Raw genomic sequence first — 23,369 nt, 5'->3', positions numbered from 1 at the left:
TATAGCAGTTAGTGGATATTTGACACTCTCACTCCGAGCCCGTCCTGGTCTCTTTCCCAGAGACCCAGTATTCGCTTTCCTGCCCCCTCATCCCGTTGGGTGTCCCATGGGATTCGCTTCCCCTGCTCTCTCCTGCTGTCCCTGCTGAACAGAGCGTAGCCAAGAGCATCCCGACAGCAACCCAGGGTGAAAATCGAGATCTGAGCTCAGGCAAAGGTATTGATGCTCTACCTGCCGATGCTTCTTTCCCTGGCTTTCATCATAGCTCTGCTGCGCTCCGAGTCATTAAATTATTCAGCCCTTTGCAATCCATCTCTAACCTCGAACTGCCCCTTTTCCATGGTGCTGACTTCCAAAGCCTGGCTATCCCCTGAAAAAAGAGTATTTCATCTGTGTTCATTCCAAGTTTATCAGACATTAATTTAATAAAGAAACCCTTTGTTCTTTTCTTACAGCAGATGTTAAAATGGGATGACTAATCACTTTCTAAACCTTTTTATAATTGTGTACTTGCTACCTAAGTCGCGTCTCCACTAAGATCAGCTCAATACTCCTTTTTTTGTGCAATGTTTCCTCAGATATAAACGTATTTAGACCGTTACCTATCTTCATTAACCGCCAAATCTGTTCAGTCTCAGCCCCCCTAACAGCTGAGACGACCAACACAGACATTAGTGGTTCTACAGGTTTGTATCTGATTTTCCATTTATGTTGTAGTAGACATGATTAAAGCCTTCAAGTAAAATTGCAGCTAAATCCTGTCATAGCCTAGCCCATTATTTTTTTGTTGTCCTATTAGGATTTTAGGCATTTCTTTGACATATTTTTATTACCAGATTAGGAGGAAAACACTTGACTTGTTTGCAACGTTCTCATTACATTGTCTTTATAACAGTTCTAAAAGAGAATAAATATAAAATACTTCTGTGTATTGTGGTCATATTTTAGTCTGACGTTAATATGCTCCATGATTTCCCAGCTCACAATTCTTCTAACCTTGTGGTGACAGTCAAGAAGCCCTCATACCTGGGGAAACGTGCAGTTGCACAAGCTGCTGGAGTCTAGATGATGTGTGGGAACCTGGGTAATGTCTCTGTCTTGTAGGTTTTATGTATCACACTTGAGTAACTGCCAAGACAGTGTTGGGTTAGAAAACCGTCTCATGGAGCCAAAGCAGCCTTTCGTACTGCTTTTCCTCTTATTAACCCCCTGCTGATGTCGGGCTTGTTGGGCTGCTTTTCCCTTACCTGAGAATATGGGAGTCTGGGTTTCGCATTAAGCTTACGTCATCCAGATCTGCTCTTAGTAATCGCTTGCAAACTGGGACTGTTCCATATTTAACAGGGTGTCATTAGACCATCCATCCGTAGAGCTCGTGCCGCCCTGTTTGTACCCAGGTCCAAATGGGACATCTGTCTCCGAGTCCCTTTGAGGTTAGGTGGTGCAGGTAAATGAGCGGAATCTTGCCCAGTGAGAATCCCCGAATCCTGCGTACCCGGTAGTGCAGAGGTTGCTTGGAGCAGTGTGTGCAGAGTGTGCAGCTTGATCCGTGGATGAGTGTTCTTACCCGTGCATGACTGATGTGGGCTGTCAGTGCCCAAATGCCGCTCGCCCAGCTGTGCCAAGGCGGTTGTCCCGATGACGCAGGGGCTCTAACCCTGACCCACCGTTGAGGCTTCCCAGAAATCTTACCAAATATTCCCCGTGTCCCCAAGGGACGGTAAGAGCGCAGGACCGTTGATAATGTATAGGGTGACCTCATGCGTGCCACATACGTGACGTATCTCAACTTGGTACCTGTGTCTCAGCCTCGCTTGGTTTGTCTCCAGCACATGTTTGTCTCTAGCTAGGTGGGAACAGAAGAGAGCAGGAGGTGGAGATAAGACCGCCCAGGTCTCCTAGAATTTGTTCTAGTAAGGAAACTTTGATATTTCAAATGGGTAGTTTAGTTTCAATTTAAATTTGTTTAGCCTTGTTTTCTAGACATTTGTTTATTTGTCTTTCTCTCCTAGATTAGTCACAAAATAGCCAACATTTGACTCTCCAGGGATACTTTTGGTAGAGGTATTGGTTACTGTGAACTTTTTGCCTTATGTTTTTTAAAATAAAGAAAATAGACTGTGCTCCAGCTGTCCCACCACAATACATTTTTCCAGTCCTCTCCTTATGCCACCTCCAGCCTTTCAGCTGGGAACACCAAATCTCTTTGTTTCTTTTTATGTCTGGTTTCCTTCATCTCCTCAGCATCCCTCGAGTATGCGTCCAAGGACCAGATTACCTCCCTTCGCCCCGGTGTTTCATGGTCGTCACTTGAAGCGGTGTGCGAGCTGTGGCTGTGTAATCCTTTCCAGAGCCCCCATTACCCTCCAAGAAACGTTCCCTCATCTTGGAGAAATGGTTACCCAGACGCTTGTTTCCCTTGAAGGGAGTTCATCTGCCCAAAACATCCTGTTCCCTCCGCGTGACGACCCTGCCCGCGCTGCCTGCTCCTCCACGCTCCTTCGGTCACTTGTAACTTTTGCTTGCAGCAATTCCGTTTGTCATCAGATCACTGATGCAAAGATTTAATAGTGCTGGGCTTCGATTCCTGAAGAGCATGATTGGGAGACTCTGATCTTAATTTCCAGTGAGTGGCCATGAGAAGAGGCTTGGCAGCAGGCCAGCTGTTGCTTATTTTGAAGTAATACTGACTGGTGAATTCACAAGATGCCCATTATCTTAATATCCAGAGCCAGTTCATGACGAACGCCTGCTTCTTTGTCATAGAGTTCAGATATATCTTGTCTGCCAGCAAAGAGTGGTACTTCTCTGTAAACGTCTCTTTCATGGAAGAGAAGATGATGTTATTCCTGAGATTCGGATGTTTTATAAATTTTTTTTGTTTTATCATGTCATTCAGAGCAGCCACAAGAGTAGCTTCAGAGCAGTACGCACACTGCATGGCCTCTCTCCTAGATAATCCTCCTGGAAATCAGTGATTTGTGCTCAACCTTGCTTTTACCCATCATCTGAATCATCTCTCAGGTCTCCAGAAAACCCTGGAGATTAATCTAGAATATTCAAGCTGGTGGTTGCCAATCCATGGGGGTCTTTGTGGTACAGGAAAGCGATGGGCAGGCACTAATTCAGAGCAGGATGCCGCGCAGGATGCCCGGCTGGGTTATCATGGTCATTCCCCATGTGGTTTTTTTTTATGATTTACAGTTTTTGGGTTTGGTGGCGAGCGACGTGGGTGGCAGGGAATGGCGGGTAGCGTAAAGCCTTTTGTGTCAGACTAGGAGGTGGTTTGAAAAGGATATTTCATGACTAATTGGCCATGACTGCTGGCCCTAAGGAAACTTTCAGCTCCTGGAAAGCTCGTAATCCCATTGAGGATCCTGTGCACGCTCCCCGCTTGAATTGTTCCCGAGGGAAAGCGGCGACGTTTTCCTCCTATGTCTCAGAACTTTGCCCCTATCCAGGCAGCGTCCCTCCTGAATGGTTCTCACCCTGGCCAGGGTGATTAAGCACTTAAATTGATTAATCAAATTTCTTGTGATGAGAACTACTGTCATTCATTAATCTGAATGGGATTATAAATAAGAGTTGGCAGATAGGGGAGACAAACATGTTGACAGATAGACCTGCTGCTTTGAATACAAATTACATCGCTGCATCTGGAGGGTTTTAGCTCCTGGCAGCTTCGGGATATAGCTTCCCTAAAGGTAAAATTAGACTGAGATTAAAGTATCCCCATATTAATAAAGAAATATGCATTTATGAACAGGCAGCTACTGCAGGTGGGTGTGCAGGGCTGCATACCAATGATCCTACAGCAGGACCGGGCTGTGGATTTTGCTTCCTATGGAATTCATGAAAGATTTTATGAGGTTAGTTGTAGTCAAAACTCAAGGATAACCCAGTTGCAAGTGTCTGGCTAATACCAATTTGAGCAATAAAGTAGCAGGCTAGTGTGGGCAGTTCCTATTGAATCGTCTTGCAGTTGACAGCATTGCAAATAACAGAAAATTCCCATCAAATTTTGCACTTGTAGAGACGCTGTCTAATATTCACTTTTTGGAGAAACAGCGCCTTGTGCTTTTCACACCATGACTTAGCGCAGGATATGGTTTAGGCCACTTAGGAGAGATGTTGAAACCCTTGCCACGTTGCAGCCGATGGCAAAATTCGCAGCTGCAGCAGGGCTGGAGTTTCGCTGCCGGGGGATTAGGTGGCTCTGCAAGTCGTTTCTCTTGTTGAAGAGCAGCAGGCAAGATTGCTGCAGAGCATGCTGAGATTAAAGGTATCACTTCTTGTTGAACTGGCCTCATGCGTTTCTTTTCATAAACATTTAAAGAATTCTAATTAAAAAAATTACCAGTATAAAAAATCAAAGAGTTTGATAGCTGGCTGTAGCATGCTGCGGTGGTGTTTTAGTCTGCAGTGGAAGGTCAGGAAGCCAATGTGCTTCTCGCCGTCTTGGAAAGGCAAATTTCTCTGCGTTGATGCTGCCTGCGCCTGCCCGGCCTCCCCAGAAATGGCAAACGGGTCGGCGGCCGGGTCTGTGGCCAGGCTCCCTCGGATGGGAAAGGCAGGGGCTTACGTGGGACATAGACAACCTGCAGAAAGTCTTGACCTTGGACTTCAATTTGCTGTTGAGCTGCAGGTAGGAGATCAATGGGTAAGTGCCAGAGGATTCGACAGCCAGTGGACAGTACCAGTAGATGCTCTTGCTGAAAACACAGGCTACCAGCATAAAGACCAGGTATAGAAAAGAGGTTTGGGCAGGCTGGAAAATGCTGTTACCAGCTTGTTTGTTATTATAAATTCACCCACTGCATGACAGCCCCACTGGATTTGTAACAACATTTCTGTGTGACTTTTCCTTTGTGGCAAGACTGATGGAAGGAATGGTGCCCGGCTGTGCAACGGGCTCTGAGCTCTGCACGAGGCCGTGCGCAGGTCCGCGCCCCGTCCTGCAAGGAGAGTGGCTGCGCGCCGTTAGCGTCTTAACGGGGAAGGTGGGAAACCCCGCGGGAATTTCTGCCGAGTCCCCATCCTCTTTCTCTCCAACGAGGCACCTCTCCCTGTGCCGCCTGCGCGGCGAACCTCAGCAACAGCAGCATGCCAAATTCCCAGACCTGTTTTTTTTGGGCTAGGGAAAAAAACCCCATACGTGTTAAAAGAGGAAATGTTGCTATCCTTCAGTATCAAACAGGTAGCACAGTGTAGCCTATCTCTTCTTCATGCGTCAACGTAATACATAGAGAGTCTAAAGACTAGACCTAAAGGAAGTAGCGCTCACTGGAAAAATCAAGGGAAGATGCTAAAATACATCACTTTCTAGGGACTGCTCTCCTTCCTGCATGTAAGGAAGACGCAGCAAAGTGTGCCAAAGATGGGAGTCATTCGCAGGGATCTGAGTGAGAAGTCTTCTGGTGAAGAGTCATAGTCTGTGCAGCAGGACTATGGTAAAGAAAGGTCTGAGGGTCAGATTGGGAGGGTGGAGAGATGTCTGTCAGGCATATAGCGTAGGATTGCAGGCATAAAATTTAAATTTTAGAATTCAGGGCACTGCAGATCGGTACCCATATATGCAGATTTCTGCCAATTAGCCAATGTCGTTAGAAGACTCATTTCTAACAGTAAGAAAGTCAAAACCTGCAATCCTTACAGTGACTTCAGAATGCCACAGAGGGAAAACAGGGTTTGAAAAAGATCCCATTAAGCATTTAAATATTTCATTAAATATTGAACATTTCAAAAATTGCTTTCTAACAAGTCCTGAGGTAAACAGAACAATATTTGGTAACAAAAGCTACCAGAAGTGACAAGGTCCTGCAATGAATGGAGCTTGGCTCTAGATTTTGAGGCTGCAGTAACCCCTCCTCCCTTGATTAGCCATCAAACGAGATCCCTGGGCTTTATCCAGAAACTGTTATCTAGGTATAACTGCTGGTGACATCAAGGTCATCAGGAGGGTTCGAAACACCTCAGAAAAAGAGCCAATAGGATTAAACCCAAAATTCTCGTACCAGGCTGAATGCTGCAGAGAGGTATGCTGAGATGCTGCAGCCCTGCCAGCCATAGTCCAAAAATGAAGGGTCAGGTTCTCCAGGATTTTGCAACCACGTCGAAATTTTAAGATGGTTTTTGAGATCTGCTGTCAGTACGTAGGGACTCCTTGCCCAAACTGGCAAACTATAACCAATTGCTTAAATTTTATTGACATCGATAAAAGGCAAACCTTGCCAGCAGTGCAGATCAGTCCAGCATGGAGATCCAAGCACGTTTTTTGCGTTTTGCTGAATCAAAGTTACTGTCTATAAACGTTGGAGGAAAATCCAAACCTGTCTAATGTCTGTGTTTCACTAAGATCAGGAGTGAGAAAACATGTTTAGCAATGTTTTAGTTGAAGATTTGCTACAGTGACAAGAAATTTTGGATGCCTCCCTATGTTATGACACTTTTTTCCCTTTTTAGATCAAAATAAGACCTCTGGGTGCAGCCCGCCTGCCCCCCCCCCCCGGGTGATTCCTCAGTGCTGCAGGGTTCAGCCACGGTTACACCTCCCTGTTTTAAAAAGCTGAACCGGGGCCGATCTGTATGGAGAAACATAGGTCGGTTTCTTGTTGCGTCCCTGTTGACTTGGTGTCACTGTGCATCACTTTGCCCTATGAGAGTTGTCAAAAACCTGCTTCTCCACTCACTTGGCCAAGCCCCTGTCATTGCTCCCCCCTCCCCAACTGCATCTCACTGCCGAGGGAGGAGAAGTAAGATTGATGGCATTAGGTTCCCCGTATGTGTGGTGTTGGCATCGAGTCAGGGGGTTTTATAGCAGCACGTTGGCTTTTCTCGCTGAATTTTGATTAATGGAGCAGGCGGGAGCCGCTGCTGTCTCCCGGCTCCTGCGGCTGACAGGGGTGAGCCTAATCTGATGTTTAAATGGATTTGGAATGTGTCCGTGGCTTTAGCAACCCTGTCCTGAAGAAAGGAGCATCTGCTACAAGATAACCCGATCTCGGAGGGCGCTTACTTCAGGTCTGTTTGAAAAGAGAGGTGATGCACATAAAATTTGAAGGTTTTCCCCGATGCTTGCTAATTTGGTGGCCAAGAGGCAGCTCACGTTAGAGACTCGAGATTTTCAGTTGCCTTGCTTTTCCAACCATGCTATCTCCTATTGGAGAAGATCGGCGGAGAATTTTGTGGGTACTTGTTACAGACGCAGATGGAACATCGCTCCTGCGTTGTAAAACAAATGTATTACTACAAATAGCTAACAAATTTCTCTGATCATGATTTGTATGAAATCCAGAGAAATCAGTTTCAGGAAGATTGGATAGTGTCTCTGTTGGGATGTGAAAAAGTTGGTGAAAAGAATGGGATTACAGTGGTATCTATAGGAACAGATACTGGAAATGTCTGTGATAGGGATGGGAGAGATGGTTGCACTTTGACTGGTATCTCCAAAACATAAGTTACTGCATTGAAGGATGCCGAGGTGAGAACTTACAAGCTGCTTTTCTATTTTCCCTTCTGCATCTGAGAAGTCTGCACCAGATGCAGCCTGCGTGCTATTGCACGTTGTACCTTTCCTGGTGCGGTGCATGGCTGTGCAGGTAACGGGCAGGCTGAGGGTGAGGGCAGAACTTGATTGGGCCCAGATACAGCTGCTAATTTGGGAGACCTGTACCCCATCATCAGGATGATGAGAAGAATGAAGCTAACGCCTCATTTGGCTTTCCCGGGAGGTTTGATCCACGGTAGCAGTGCTGCTGCTGTAAGCAGTATGCTATTCCCTGATGGAAATTGGTGGAGAAGCTCTGAAATGGTCGGTGTAATTACAGAAGAGATTCCGCGCAGTGGTGGTGTAACGGGGATGTGATTAGCTGCTAGACTTGAGTGCGCACTGCTCAACACCATCACGAGAGCTAAGAATGGCGGCGGTGGCTTTCCATCCTCCTGCGCGACCGGTGTCACAGGCCATTGAAGCGATTGTTGTCCCTGCACCCGGTTTGTTAAACATCAGCATTATGTTCCTACCGGGGGTTTTGACGTCCTGATGTGGGCCATGGGAAACGTTACGTTCAATTTTAGGGAGTCGGCACCAGAACTGGCTTCCAGAGACGTGCCTGCCTTTGCTCATCACGCCATCGCAGAGCAGAGGCTTAAGCAGAAGGCGGCACGTGTTGGAGCACGCGTCCAGGCAGCTCTTGGGGCCTGAGGCTTCCCTCGCGTTGGGCTCCTTGGGGTATTTGGTGGCCATTTCTACGTGGGCTTCTAGCTCCTACCACGCCTCGCGTGGCTGCAGGCAGCAGCCTTTTCTTGTGCAGGTGCGTTTGCTTGATTCAGGAGCCTTTTCATAAGGAATTTCACATCCCCTATTTTGACAAATTAATGCTTCCCCCTCCCCCCCCCCATGTTTTGGATTTCACTTGTCTGGTAGTCACACTCCATTTTTTGGGGCATTTTTTACTGCTGTTGCCACGAGCATGTTCGTTTGAAAAGACTATTTGTTTCAGGATTCCTCCCTCTCCTCTTTCCTCTCCAAAAGAAACAAGGCAGATCTGAAAATCTGGCTGGCAGGGGGAGCGGGACGCCGACACAGCTGCCCCTTGGGAGGACGGGGACATCTCGGACGGACGGCGCTCAGGGGTTCGCTGTTCCGGAAAGGCACCGCGGCAGGAGCGTGCGCCCATGGCGCCGAGCAAGGAGCCTGTCCGTCCCTGCCTCCCCGAAAGGCCGTGGGCAGAGGGCACGGTCCTCTGTCCAAAGTAACCTCTACGGAGCCTGCTTGTGATGTCTGCGGGCTGCTGGGGCATTGGAAGTTGAAGCCTTACACTGTAAAATTACTCAAGTATGTTTTAATAATTTAGAGCCACAGGTCTTACGTGGTTTGTTCTCTAAAGATTGATTTAGCTTCTTATTAAGGGAATTGGGAATTCAGTGTGAAAATCTGAACAAAATCTAGGTGGTTTTTATTTTTTTTTAAATATCCACTAGTGTAACTCACTGGGGAGAGTAATTTCAAAGCCTGTCCAACCCTCTTGAATTTTTGATTCTCTTGCTTTCCTATTTCCATTCCTAAGGTGTTCTTGTTAAGGAAGAACACCTCAGCATTATTGTATTATTTTTAAATAAGCCACAATCACTTTAAGGAGCTCAGGATAAAAAAATCCACTAATAGTTTGATTTTTTTTTTTTATCCCCTCTCCGGTTTTCAGAAGTTTGATAATGCAAGATGTGGACTGCATATAAATGGAGGGGTAGGCAGTTGTAATTGCACAACTCTCCCCCTCTGCCCAGAGAAGGCCCTTTTCTCTTTAATTATCCGTTGATTTTAAAAAGGTGCAAGATGAAGTGGAGCTGGCAGGGCCTGGCTCTCCGGGAGCAGCGTGGGGGCTGCCAAGAAGGTGCTTATAACCACGAATTTTGGAGGCAGGTATGGATTTCGCATTCAAGGGGAGCTGCATGGGTCATTGCTCTCAGTTTGTCAGCGCAGAGGGGGATCCCCCACCGCTGCAGGACTTCAAGGCAAAGTCTGTGCCCTGCGCACCCTCCAGCTCTGAACACCGCGTCATTTGCAGGGACAAGCACACCCGTCCCCGAAAGGCGACCGGGGCGCGCGCGCTGCTGGAGCCGATGCTGCAGCGCTGGACCGTGCCCCTGCCGCTGCAGCCGCTGGACCGGGCATCCCTGTCCCGCCACAGCTGTGGGGACGGGAGCGATCTTCACGAGCCGGCATCCGCGTCCCTCGGTCGGTGCCGCTCAGGGCTTCTCCGGGGGACAGGCTGATGCCGGCTCCCACGCTGCGTGGCTCCCGAGGGAGGTGACAGCTGCTCACATCTCGGCCTCTGTTCTCAAAACAGAAATCGATAAGCTGCTGAAGTGGCATTTCTCCTCAGACGGTTCAGAAATGCCATTTCTTTTCTCCTGGAGATTTTGTAAACTTAAAAGAGAATGATGAAAAAAAAAGTTCTCCCCTGTCCAGCCCATTAATTCCGCCTGCTCAGGACAGAATTAACCTTGGCAAGCCTTCCAGAGGAGAGAGTCATTCTAACCTTAAAAATCTGCTGATTAAAGCTGGTTTCAGGAATTCGATTTCACTTAATGCGCTGGCTGAGCGCCCAGTCCGGCATTAACAGAGCCACAGACACACAGGCCTGCGCATTTTCTACCTCCCCAATAAAAACAAAGAAAAAAAGGAAAAAAAAAAAAAAAAAAAAGAAAAAAAAAGAAAAAAAAAAGAAAACCCAGCTAATGGAACCCCTTTTGCCTGTTTTGAGCAAGAATTCATTTTAAAGACTGCTTTAGCTAAAGGCATTAAGAGTGTGCCCTGGCTACCTGTCTCCTAAGGCCAGCCAGGGAGGTAATTCCATTCTCCTAATTAGTTGCAGCAACGTGCGTCGAGCTGTCCTCTGCCGGCCGGGCGCTTGGCGGCCCTGACCCGGTGCGAGGCAGCGGGGTTCATTGCTGGCCCGTGTCGGAGGCGGGGGTCTGAGCGTAGCCGAGCACGGGAAAATCGCCTTTATGCACCCTCTCCCTGTAAACCCACAGGTACTGTGCTATCAAACTTAAGATTTTGTGTCATCTAACAGCGCTTAACTCATTAACCTTGTAAATCCTCCAAAACAATGAAGCTCAGATTTCTAAGGTTTCCATTTAATCTTATACATTTTTAATGCCTTTTTATCCAAAAATTAATGTAGTTTTTATTGCCGCCATCATTCCTTTTGTCTTCATTCCAAAAGCTGGGTTTCCAGGGTGTGTTTCTCCCACCGCAGTGCATTTCTCTGCAACCATGTTACGTCTCAGTGCAAGCGCATGGTGCCCGTGAAGAAGAGTTCCCCGCTGTCTCTCGGAGGTCGGGGGGCTTGCTTACGTTGGGTCTCCTTCATCCCAGCCACCCAAGTTAGAACATCCAGCCCCAAAACATCAATCCTGAACTAGATTCCCATGTTGTGCCACATGGGGGGAAAAAAGAAAAGAAAAATTTTAAAAAAATCATTTCTGTACTCTGGATGCTTTGTAAATTCTGTGAACCGTTAGGGTTTTCTTAATGGTTTGCTGAAATGTTGAAAACCAGTTTCATGGAGGTGCGATGCTTTTATGTAATTCATTCTTGACACCTCTAGAATTATGTGCGAGACAGATCTGGAGATAGAGAGCAGCTTTCCTACCTACTAAATGAAGCGAGCTACAAGGAGCTCAGCATTAGTGCTTGTCGTTTTTTTTTGTTTTAATCATGGTGAAGTTTCGATTGACTTCACAGCAAATCGGGGTTGTGAATCAAGTGGGAGAGTGCTGATATATATTGACGTATATTGTGCATGAGGCGCTATGGGTGTTCCTCGCTGTTGCGAAGGCTCCTCCAGCGGCGTGCTCCAGACCAGCCTTCCCATCCTCGCTGGGAAGCTGGTCGGACTGGGAGATGCTGCACCTACCAAGCCGCTTTTAAAGACCTTTTAATGGCAGCCACCGGTGCTATGCAGCCAGGAGTTGCTATCAGGGATTATCTTAAACAAACGGCGTCTGCTTTTCCCGGGGCTGAGTGGTGGGATTTAAATGTTAAGCTTTCCTTTGGATTATTTTCTGCAGGTTTTTTTTCCCCTCTATTTTTCCTCCCTGCGTTTTTTGTGTGTGGAACGTACCCTTGACACATTTAAAAACATTATTAATCTTTGTCATTTGTATTTTAAAAATAACTCGGTGATAGCAGCCAGCAGTCCTTAAATCCTTTTTAATTCGGGCCGACCTTGCAAGCGGTGATCTCGGGGAGGAGACGCTGCTGCCAGCCTCCCCGTGTGCTCGCTGATAAGCGTGCGCATTTAATGACACAACTCCACGCTCGCCCCGTTACAGGGCACGCTAAAGATGTCGGGGCTGGCAAGCTTGCTGCTTGCAGAGTGTTTTCATAGGTTGTGAGGTGCCTTCAAGACAGAAGGATTGTAAATGAAGATTTACCGGCCCCTTTGTGTTCGTGCGAACGGCCGGTGTCTTGCGCTGGGGTGATGACACGGATGGAGCCGTGTCCCGGCACAGGCTGGTGCGTGGGCAGGATAACAGCGTCACCGGGGCGCTGAGCATGGGTCACCCCCACCACCAAGCCTTGATGCCACGCATTGACCTTCGCATCGCTGTTGATGCCGTGGCATCCGTATCTGCAGAAACAGGTATTTGAGACAGCTGGAATGGTGGTTTAGCGATAAGTTTTTTCTGGTACCCATCCGCTTAGGTCGCATTTAATGCAATTTAAAGTCTTGCTGAAGCCTGACCGGAGCCGGGGCCATCCCGTCCTGCAGCTGCTGCTGCCGGCAGGATGCTCGGTGACAATTCCCACACCCCGGACTGGTGAGGACCCCCTGGTAGGGTGCAGACAGGGCTGCCAGCAAGTGAAGAGCGTGATAATCCTGGAAGTCGTCGTAATCGATGCAGTCGCTGGAGTAAAACAAAAAAAGAAATACCCCTTAAAAATGCCCTGCAGTTGGATTTTTTTTTTTCCTTCTGTAATGGCAGAATACTGGTGTGTTTAAAATACGTGTGTCCCACGATGTTCCAGGGGAAATATCTGAAGAAAGCTGTGAGCAGATTGCTCGGCTGTTGCAATCTCGCATTTAAGGAAAGCTAATCACCTTCGGTACGGGAGAATATATCATTACACGCACACCCATCCCCCATGTGCACTATATTAAAAGCCAGCAGAGTCAGAAAATAATATTGCTTTCTTAATAATAAACAAATCTTGTGGACAGGAATTGTACCGGGATCTTTTAAATTAAAAACAGTTTTGTGTGTTTGATTTGCGCTGGGCTTAGCTTCCAACCGACAGCAGTGTTGGAAAGTTTTAACATACTGGAAATTTGGTTTTTTCCTGCAGAAAGAATTCCTTAGCCTTACCGATTTCAGTTAATCAGAGAAGCAGAGTTAATTTAAAAAAAGGAGAAGAAGAAAAAGCAACTGTATTTTGGCATTTTGCTGTATAACATACCTGAAGCAATTTTTTCAGTTTACAAATTTTCAGTTTACATACCCAGGTGATAAACCATGGAAAAGAGATGTTTGTGTTGTGTTTTTTAAAAAATAAAAGTATGTTGAAGGAAGGATTAAAATGCAGCTAACCAAGCCCACCTCGGTGTTGCGTGTCAGGATGCAGAGCACCGTGGGGAGACTCCGTTTGCTCCGGCCAACCTGGGTGGCTGAGCTGCAGGTGAACTCAGCGTACCGGTGCAGCGGGGGCTGCTAGGAGAGCGATTCTGTAACCTGCAGCGATGTTTAAAAAAAAATTTTGGGGTACTATAATCTGGTGTTGTGTGTTACCAGCCTGGACCGACTTCAGAAACGACATCCTCCAGTAGCGGATAACGCGCTGCCGGTCCCAGCCCCGGCTCTGCCTCCTCGGGTGATGGTTTCCTTCACTAACCTGACTCTGCTTTCTCTCTTTTTGTGTCCCTAGTGCTTGTATGGCTGCTATGTCCATTCCTCCATCATCCCCACGTTTCACAGAAGGTGCTACTGGCTTCTGCAGGTAGGATGATGACAAATTTCTCTCTTCTGGGGGCAATCCGGTCGAGCCCATAGGGCCGTGTTTGACTGCTGCTGTGGAGGTCGGCGGTCCCGTGTTTCATTGCTTGGGGGGATTTTGTTTGTCCAAAGGTGATGGGAATTTTCTTAGTTGTATGTCTCTGTTCAGACGTATGACACATTTTCTCTGGATCAGTTTCTAGCAAATACAGAGCTGATGCCAGCTCAAACGTTCCCTAAACAGAGAGTCAGCCAAAGTAAGACTTTTCTAAGGTTTTCAGTTGTGTTTTTGAAGCGAGGCACGCAGGAGCTCAGGAAGCTGACTGCTGTACCGGCACGCGATGGCATGGGAGAGAAATCAGCTCTGTGACTGCATTTGAATTTGGGGTGATCCTTGTGGCCAGCCTTGCGGTGGGTCTGAGTTCCTCCGGTGGGGAATTTAGTCACGAGGGAGTTTTTTGGGGTCACTCAATGATTTTTCTTCGGCTGTTGTGGGGACAGTGAAGCCCCTGGAGGAGTCAAGCAGAGTTTTCCTCTTATTTCTGCAGGGTTTGGGTAGTGGCCGGATCCCCCCCCAGGGCTCCTTGGGCTGCTGAGGTGTGCTCAGGTTCACGTGCGGGAGTTTGCCCGGGGCGGGCATTCGCCGGACCGAGATGCTAACCCTACGTTCGCGGAGCTATTTATATTACTGACTGGTTACTGTTGCTTACAAAGTGGAAGCAATTTGTTTTCTTTTGTTAGAAAATAGCATTTGACACATACTGTAATAATATTATTGTTTTAAAGATTAAACCCCCCCTCCACAGTCCTGAAAACAAACAGGTCTGAGGAAAGTGGCATCTGTTTCAAGAAGCAAACGGAAAATAATCCCTTTTTCCTCCCGGTTTTGCAATTGCACTTCCGTATTAAAAAAGAAGATGCTGCTGCTGTCACTGCCATGTGAAAGACGCCCCATGACCCACAGAGGACGGTGCCCGCACTGTGGACGTAATCAAAAGGAACATGCACAAAATGTTGCTGTCCTCTGTGATGTTTATGTGCGTCTCAGCTCTGTTTGCATCTTCTGCATATAAACGCCATGTGTAAGTAAAGTAAATGCTGCAGCGGTGGGAGCAATATTTCACCTCCACGGAGGAAAGCTGTGACTCCACTGAAAACGCAGTGCGACCACATCGATCCTGCAGACATTTAGCGCTTTTCCCCACAGCCTCTGGAGGTCTTGACCTGCGTCCGTGGTTGGATGCCGTGAGTAGCAAGAAGAGGGGGAGAGGGGTGTAGGTACAGCTAAAGAAGCCATTAAATGTTCACGGTTCAGTGTGCCAAACTGAGCAAAACCTCTAAACTTACGGTCCAGTTTGCCTGGGGCGGCAGACAGCTGCTCGCATTGTTGTTCAGCATCTGTCTCTGCCAGTGCCCGTGATGGTGTATGACACAAGAATTCAAAGGAAACTCTGAATTCCCTCCGAATAACTGCCGGCATGGCACGGCAGTGCTTCCCCAGTCAGCATCTGTGCCGGGTGTCCCTGTGAAGGCAGAGAGGACTGTGGCGGGTGGAACAGCAGGTCACTTGGTTCCTCTGCTCTTGGGAACAGGAGTTTGGGCTGGGGCTTGGTGGAAGCATCCTCCATCCACCGCCCCGGGAGCTCGGGGAGGTACCAGGACTGCACAGGGTAGAGAAGTGCCGCAGGTCCCCCCGTCGTCACCGGTCTGAAGCAGCCCTCAGCCCAGGCACAATTGCCACAGGTTTCTAGCATCCCTGAAGGGCAGCTTAGCTCATGAAATGTTTTCACATAAACTGAAAATGTTAAGGAAGGCCCCTGTTTCTGAAGAAATTCAGGGCAGGCAGGAGAGTCCTTCCTATTAGGTCCCAAGAGGAACAGATGACGCAAAATCAAACTGCAGAGCTCTAACCTAAAACTGGGCTGTGACCTTTAGGGAGGTTCGCTCCCAAACCGCAAAGCTTTTTCCATTACCGTTGAGAGAGTATTTTCTAGCTTTGCCCATCTTTCCATTAGGAAATTTCCCATGATTTCAACCCATTATCCAGCAGCCTGAGAGATGCTCGCATAGCCTGAGCGCTCCCCAACTACGGGTGGTCCCCAGATCCTGCTCCATTGCGGGCTGGCCAGCCTGTGTTTGTTCCCCAAGACGTCCTCCCCTCGTAGATCACCCCTCTTAATTTTAATCGCAAGGTTGGTGTTTCTTTTTATTTTTGTTGCGTGCTATCTCAAAGTATTGCTGGACTTGGCTGTTGCGGCAGTTAGCGAGCTGATATTAAGTGAGTTGCATTGCAGCACCATAGGATCTTCTCACCTGCACTCTGAGGTCTGGCTTGTTCACGTTCGGAGGGTGTGTGTCGACGTTTAGGCCATCTTCTTTGCTCTGATAATTGCTTTGGATTGAGATGAGTGGATGGGAAGTCACAAGCCCACTTATAAAATGTGGTGCAGGAGATCTCGTCATGAGTGTAGTATGCTTGTATTCAGAAACAAGGACGCGTTGTGCCTTTGCTGTGAGAGGAATAGGGCTTTGTGATTCATGACACCATCTCCCAGGCATAAATGGGCATCCTTCAATCATGTGCTCAAGGTTATGCAGCTGGAGAGAAAAGAACTGGCCGAGAAGCAATGACGCTTTTCTAACGTCTGCACAATGTTTCTGTTCAGCTCCACAGTGAATTTGGGGTGAGTGAGACCAGGAGAGAGGGAGAAGGTATTTTGTGCATCTGCTTCACAGTCCTCCACTTCAACACCACCCAATAAATGACTTACTTTCATATTCCAAAATGGGTACACAGACAGGGCAATGTTTTACATTAACCTTCAGCAAAAGCTTTGACTTTTTAGTTCACAGAGGCAAATGGGTGATTTTCGCTTTTTTGAGAGAGTCATGTAGTACCTTCCTGGGATATGGAGCATTCTGCCTGTGAGTCTCTGGTCAATAGGAAGTAAATACAATTAGTCTGCGATGCCGCCTGTGTTTTATGGGACGATCTTCCTCCAAATCCTATTGTCAGGTTAGATATTGATTAAAAATCCCCATGCAATTGTTCTTGATCTTTTCTGACTAGCATTTTCAGCATAAAAGCCAAGCCTCAAACAAGCCACAGAGACTAGCAGTCTCTCTTGTGCGTTTATGCTGTGCTATAGCCATTAATTATGTGGTGGTATCCGATTTCTTGCTTAAACAACTTTGCATTGTCATTTATGATTGACACAACATGCCTTCTCCCTGCAGACTGGTCAAAGGGATGAGAAATGAAAACCAGTCAGCTTGAACCGTCAGTGGGCAAAACACTGATGTGTGTTTCTGAGTCCCTGCTACAAGAAGTTATCCTGCTGTACAAGGCACCACAGCTGAGGTCTCCTCCTCTCTATTCCGAAGGGGGTTACATTTTTGAGACATTTCAAGCTTTCTTCATAATGGATTTTACATGCTGCCTTACCACAAACACCTTTAATATTTTTTAGTAGATGTTGTAATTGCCAGGCAAGCATTGTAGTGTCTCTGCAGGAGATCGTCCAGCCCTGGGCGCTGGCAGCCTCTTGCATGGACCTCTTGGAGCTGAGTGAAGGAGTCATGACCCAAGGTGGTGGTGGTGGCAGCATTTTCCTACATTGGGTTCTGATATTTTTCTTTCAGTTTTCTGATTTCTAGAAATATGAAATCATGCTCTGAGCAACGGGCAGAGGAAAGGATAGGGCTGATGATGCAGGTGACCTCTTCAAGGGGCGCTGGGGAGGACTCTTCAGCAGCTCCTTACGACAAGGCTGCTGCAAAGCCTCCTCGTAACGTGCTGCATCTTTAACGAGTTGCACGCACTTTTGGAACGCTTTCCCGTTTCCAGACATTTCACTTGGCCCTCCATGTTCCCGTTCCCAAGGACATTATGCAGATTGTTAAAAAGAAACAGCTTTTGTCTTTGCGTTCTGCCCAAAATCATGCGCTACCTTGTCTTTCCGATGTTTATTCTGGCTCTGAGTGAGGCACTGCCTTAAAAGCACTTTTTTTTTTCGCCGCATTACCTGTTGTCTTCCTAAAAGAAGCAGTGCCCTAGCTGTCCACAGTTAGTCAAGCGCAGAAAGGTGCTGCTGAAACCTTTTTTTAAGTAGGAGTGATGGCAGGTCCCCAGACTCCTGGAAAGGCTTCAGCGCACAGACGCTGCTACTGGGTTTGTTGGCTTGTCTGCCAGCAGGACATGCGTGCACAAACACCCGCGCTGCGCCTGTGTAGACCTTCAAAATGGCACCAGATTTTCCGTCAATGGAAAAACAAGAAGAAAAAAAACCTGTTTGTACTCATAATGACTAATGCAGGGAAAATGTGGATTCTCAGACATAGACAATTTTCAAACATTGGCGTAGCTGAGTAGCAAAATGCAGTGTTCCCTTCTGTGGATCAGTAATTGGCATCCCAGGAATTTAAGATTAATCTAGCTGCCAGGCTCCTGGGGCTGGCTGCTGTTTGCAAAGGTTATCAGAGGCAGGCTTCATCTTCACCCGTTAATACCAATGCATCTCTTGCCCTCTTCCAGGCTTGTGCCGTATAGCTGGAGACTAGTTTGTTGGGCAGTCATCATTTTCCATTCTGCCTTTGGCAGATTCTGATGTCTTTTTTAGTGCTGGTGTTAAGGTGCTGCGGTTATGGGAAGTAATATATTAAAAAAAAATGTTGCCCTTTTTCTTAATTAAGAAGCACATAAATTGTGCTATGGGATCATGCTAAAAACTTCTTGTGAATTTAGACGGTGGCTAAATATTAATTCTTCATGACCCAGGACAGAACTTCTCATATTGCCGTCTTTTCTGTAATTGTTTGCCTAAACATGGGAAAAATGTGCATTTTAGGCACTCAGGTTTCATTAATTTTATTATTTGTTTGTTTTTTTGAATGATTCCCCACTTTCTGCAGTAATTTAATAACAGCAACAGTCACAGCAAGGCGAGATCAGCAATCCTCAACAGAGTGCTGCTGACATGACAGGACATACTCCCGTTCAGCTCTAGAAAAATTGGAATAAAATAAAACGAATTATAATCATATATTCAAATAAAACCCATGCATTTGTTCAAAGAATGTTCATTAGCTTACTCGTTTGCCAATAGCATTCGCACAGGTGAGATTTTCTTGATAAAGATGCTTGTGGAAATGGGAGGTGCAGGGAATACTGATACAAGTGGATAGGGATGTTCAGCCTGTTGGTGTTTACCTATTCATCTTGGCCAATCAAACAAATTACGGCTAACAAGCATTTGAGAGCAATATGTGGGCAGATAGCCATTTCACATGATATGCGCATTCACTGTTCACTGAATAATTCAAAATTGATGAAAAAGTGTGTAAGTGGCACTGTTGTCGCAGGTGAGTCGAGAAGCAGAGCGGGATGCAGGCTGAGCTGCGCCGGGCACGGGGAGATGCCAGAGCCTCTCAGAGACCTGTCGTAAATCGGGCTTTCACAGTAATTGCTGAAATGTGATAATCCAGTCTTCTAGGAGCTTTGCATTGCATCTTTATTCCTTGCACACTCACGGGGTGTTCTCAGCAGCCACAGGAGTCACTGGGATGCTTTACCGCGGGGTTGAAAATGGCAGGGGAAAGTCAGGGGACGTCAGCAGTCATATCAGTGGTGATGTCGGGGGAAGACATCTGTCCTGGAAGGAGCAAGTGGGAGATGCTGAAGGGGTCACTGTAGCTGGGCAATATTCTGTTCACGGTCTTTAATGATCCTTCATGCGGTTCTGCATGCACCAGCTGTACCTTGCAGAGTGTCCGTAAGCACTGATTTAATGTCAGACATGCAATATTTTCTCTTTAAACTGTTTTTTCCTGGATTCTTCCTTCTGATACACTTTGATATTCAGCTGTTGATTACTATTAATGTCTACACTGATGCTTGATGTTCCCTGAGGGTTCCCTTCCTAAAATGCGGCTCGTCTGAAAGCTGTGGGCAGAAAGTATCAAGGCCTGAAAATCAGTTAAAACATTTTACGTGATGTCTGCAGCTGTCCTGCAGAAATTTGGTGTTCATTCTGTATTTCTTTGGCTCAAATTTTCCATTATGTCCTAAGCGAGAGGAAAACTTTCCCATTTTTTTTTGATGGTGTCCTGGCAGAGCAGCATTTCCCTGTCTGGTCACTTGTGCTGCGCTGCGTCAGCAGCATCTTCCACGTCCCTGGCTGGAGGAGCAACAGACAGCTTGAGGATTTTGGTGTTTTTCAACATAAATTGGAAGCATTACAACCTCATAAAAATTCCCGAGACTTTTGCTTAGTAATGGGTTTCTATTTTTCATTTGGGTAAAACAGAAATAACAGGGCAATAAAGCATTGAAGATCGTGCGCTGTATGTGGGCACTTTAGTTCGGTCCCATATTGTTGGGGAGCAAGGTGTAAGTTAGGCTCTTGGCATAATGAGCCTTTGCATTTTTTCTAACGGGAATATAAACTGTTGCCACTACGCTAGCACATTTTCCCAAAGTGAGTTTTAGCCTATATGATGAAATTAAGCGTGTATGGAAGTATAGCAGAGCATGGCGCGGAGTACCTAACCGGCGCTAGCGTGGTTCAGCATCCTGAGCACACAGCTGTGGCGACCTGCAGCATCATGGCGCAGATGGGCTGGGTGACCTTGGGACAGCGACTGAACAGTCCGAGGTCCAGGATCCCATCAGAGTGACGGTAGCGACGGCACCAACGACCTGTGGTGGATCTATTGCTTTTAGCGCTATTTACTTCCGCAATGTCTTCATGCACGGTCTCTCCCCCTCGTAGAGGCTGTTACTCAGTGCTTGCCATAAAGCTAAGGAAATCCAGAAGAGAATATAAACGTAAGGTGGTATAAAGTGCTATTTATTGTTATTATATGGTCAGAGGCTGTGGGTATCCGAGGGTTAACTTCTGCTGAAAAATGCAGAGCTCATTGCAGGCAGAGCCCCAGCTGAGACGGACCACAATACCAAATGGGCAGAGAAACTACCGCGTTCCTAAAATGCGGCCACAAACGAGGTCAAAAGGAAGAAAAAGTCCTGCCTTTCTCATGTTCAGAATGCCATAATTTCTAAAGGCTCAGGTGTTTCCTGACTGCTGTAACACTCTTCAGTGCCCTCCTCCGACCCGAGCTTTGGCTTCTCCTTTTGAGGTGGTGTGATGGGGAGAAGCTCACACAAACCCCTGGTGATTTCTCTCAGACAGACACATCCAGGCAGGCACAACCCACCCCTTTGCATCCCCTTGCAGTCTCCCAAGTCTCTTCCTGATGGTCGTTTTTCAGCTCACATCTCTGAAGACGCACAAGCTGTGTTCGCCAGCCTTCAGAGACCCCACTCTCCGTGAAGCCCCTGCCTTTGCTCCTCTCGTGCTTTCAGCCCCATTTCAAGGGCTAAAACCTCTTTAGTTTTGTTGTTCTTCCCGGAGTTTTCCATTGCCTCTCCTGCAAATGTGCAGCTTGGCCAAGGTGTCCAGCCATCCCCTTGGCCTGGAGGACGTCTCCTTCAGCAGGAGCAGGCACACCTCGGTGCCTCTTCAGCACGGGCGTCTCTTTGGAAAGCGTTATTTCTGCAGGACCAGACAAGGACCTCCCACCAACAGGTGGGTATTTACAGAACACACCTTTTAAGCAGGCATGCTTTAATTGCCTCAGATTCCTATTTTTAGTGCAAAGTGTGCACATGGAGCTGTGCTGTGAGAGAAGACAGTAAGCGTGGTGGGAGCACTCGGCGCTGCCAGGAGAGGAGAATTGTCTTTTGTGCTGGTTTAGCTCTGAGCTGCAACAGAGAAGGCGCTTTCAGTACCCACTGTGGCCAGAAGTCGATAGGATACAGCAGTATATATACCTATGATGCAAGTACCCTTTGCATCATTGCTGTGCTTCACGATGCTTCCGTGCGTGCAAAAGCATTTTTGGAGAATGAAAAAGTTCTGGATACCCTTTTTAGGCTTCCTTAATATTCCTTTGACGTGATCTCTCTGAAAGACCGCCCTCTCCTTTCTCTCCTTTCATCTTCTTGCCAGCTCTTTTTGAAGGCACAGTGCTCCTTGCCATGTCTCTGCTGCCTTGCGATCACAGGAACAGCCGTGTCTCAAGACTTGCCGTCATGTTATTCAAGGATCATTAAAAATCTGAAATACTCCTGGAATCAGTATCAATAGAGCTGTGCAAAAGGTATTGCTCAGTCCAATTGAAATTCCAAGGGTTTTGTTAACTCTTTTGTAGTAATTTTCTGTTTTCATTATTTCGGGGTTGGTTTTTTTTTTGGTCATGTTTTAACAAATACTTACTGCTGAAAATGAATTTAAGAGAAACCATGTAAGAGAGGTGTTAGCTGTGCCTCCTCGCAAACACTTGAACCCTTTTCATTCCTTTGGGTAGAGGACAGAAGCTGCTGGGTGCGTTAGCCTGGTGCCCAGCTGCCAATCTCAACAAGCCTTGGTCTGCGCTGGGATCGCCCTCAGCAAAGCTCTGTTTAACAGCGGGCTGAATAGTTAAATAGGTTTGAAGGAGCCTTTTTGTGGCTCTGCATGTTGCATAAAACTCAAGTTCCATTCAGCACAAATGCCCCAAGATTTCATTTTAACTGTCATTAGAGATAGCTTTAACGATAACAATTCGTGTCGCGCTCTGCTGTACTCCAGTGTTTTAGCAAAATAGAGATGAAGCAAAAGCCACGACTCTGCATGCTGCGTTGCTGGAGGACCTTCTCTCCTCTTGCCTTCAGCTTTGGAAACCTGAGAGGAACCGTTTCTCCTTGAGAGGAGCCAGCTGCTGCAGGTCTGCTCTTCGTCATCTCTCTCCTGATCGCTCCTGCGTCTCCCCGGGGTGTCCGGGGCCGCTGTCGCTGCCAGCTCTCGTGATGGACACTGAAAGTTACAGGCGGTGACAGCCACTCTCTTCTCCCCGACGCTCGCGCCCGCTCGCTGCCTTTGAAACGTTGCCCGTGTTTTGCAGCTGAGCGGCGGGAGCTCCCGCGTATCGTGCCGGCTGAAGACGGAAACGCCTGCAGCTCGTCTCTTGGACCGGTACTTGGGCAGCGTGGTTGCTGTCTCCGGCTTGTAGCTAGCCGATGTGCGGCTCTTCTTGGTCAAGATGCTTGCCTAAAGGTGCTCGGTTGGTTTTGCCCAATTTCTGGCAAGCAGAGTATCCCCTAGCAGCGCGCGGTCGGCCTGGGCAACCCAGAGAAAGGACGGGTGCAGCGGCGCTGAGCCCTGCCAGGCCTGCTGAGATAGCTGGGGGGAGCAGCCCCAGTGACGCAGGACCCCTTCGGAACCTGCAGTGGTTCGCCTGGGGGTGATCCCGTTGAATAATACTCTGTTTTCCACCTCTCTTCTCATCCCCTGACTTGCTTTCAGAGCAGCTGCACCCATTGAAACCCACCTTCAGTCTTAGTGTCTTTTTTAATGCAGACACACACATGTTCTGTTCAAGTGGAAGGCTATTTTTGCTTGATTTTTCCTCCTTCAGGTTTTACTTGCTCACTAATGTTAGCCTCTCATAGAGTCTTCATCTTCACTACAATTAAATTCCATCTGGCAGAGCTCATCACAAGCTGTCTTCCTCCCAACCATCTCCATCCTCTTCCTAAGAACGAAGCTGTCCTGTTCACCGTGCTGCAAAATCGCCCTGTTTAGTTTCACAGAAAGCACATCCCACATGTTATTAGGGGAAGGACAAAACCCTGGAGGGAACAGCATCTACAAGAGCCCTCTTTTTCAGGAGAGCCGGCAGCACGTCTGCGTTTTACATCCATCCTCGCATGCAAGACCACAAAAATAAATCAGGATGTTGCTTTCCTGAAAAATGTTTTTCGTGACAAAAATCTGTAGTAGACAAAATTGAGCTTGCGACTCAGGCTGGGCCATGCTCTTTTATCAGTC

The 23,369-nt window shown here is 47.4% G+C and overlaps 1 protein-coding gene across 1 annotated transcript in view; it reads left to right on the top strand.

The window, feature by feature from the left end:
- The window catches only part of CAMTA1 (calmodulin binding transcription activator 1), a 327,820-nt gene that overhangs the window by 170,796 nt on the left and 133,655 nt on the right, over positions 1–23,369 (top strand). The window contains exon 6 of the mRNA XM_075172134.1: positions 13,433–13,504. Coding sequence (XP_075028235.1) covers positions 13,433–13,504 — 72 coding nt within the window. The remainder of the gene's footprint in view (positions 1–13,432; positions 13,505–23,369) is intronic.

This window comes from Calonectris borealis, chromosome 23 (assembly GCF_964195595.1).
Source record: "Calonectris borealis chromosome 23, bCalBor7.hap1.2, whole genome shotgun sequence".
In the NCBI taxonomy this organism is placed as follows: Eukaryota; Metazoa; Chordata; class Aves; order Procellariiformes; family Procellariidae; genus Calonectris; species Calonectris borealis.
The sequence above is the reverse complement of the archived record's forward strand: the minus strand, read 5'-3'. Positions and strand labels throughout refer to the sequence as shown.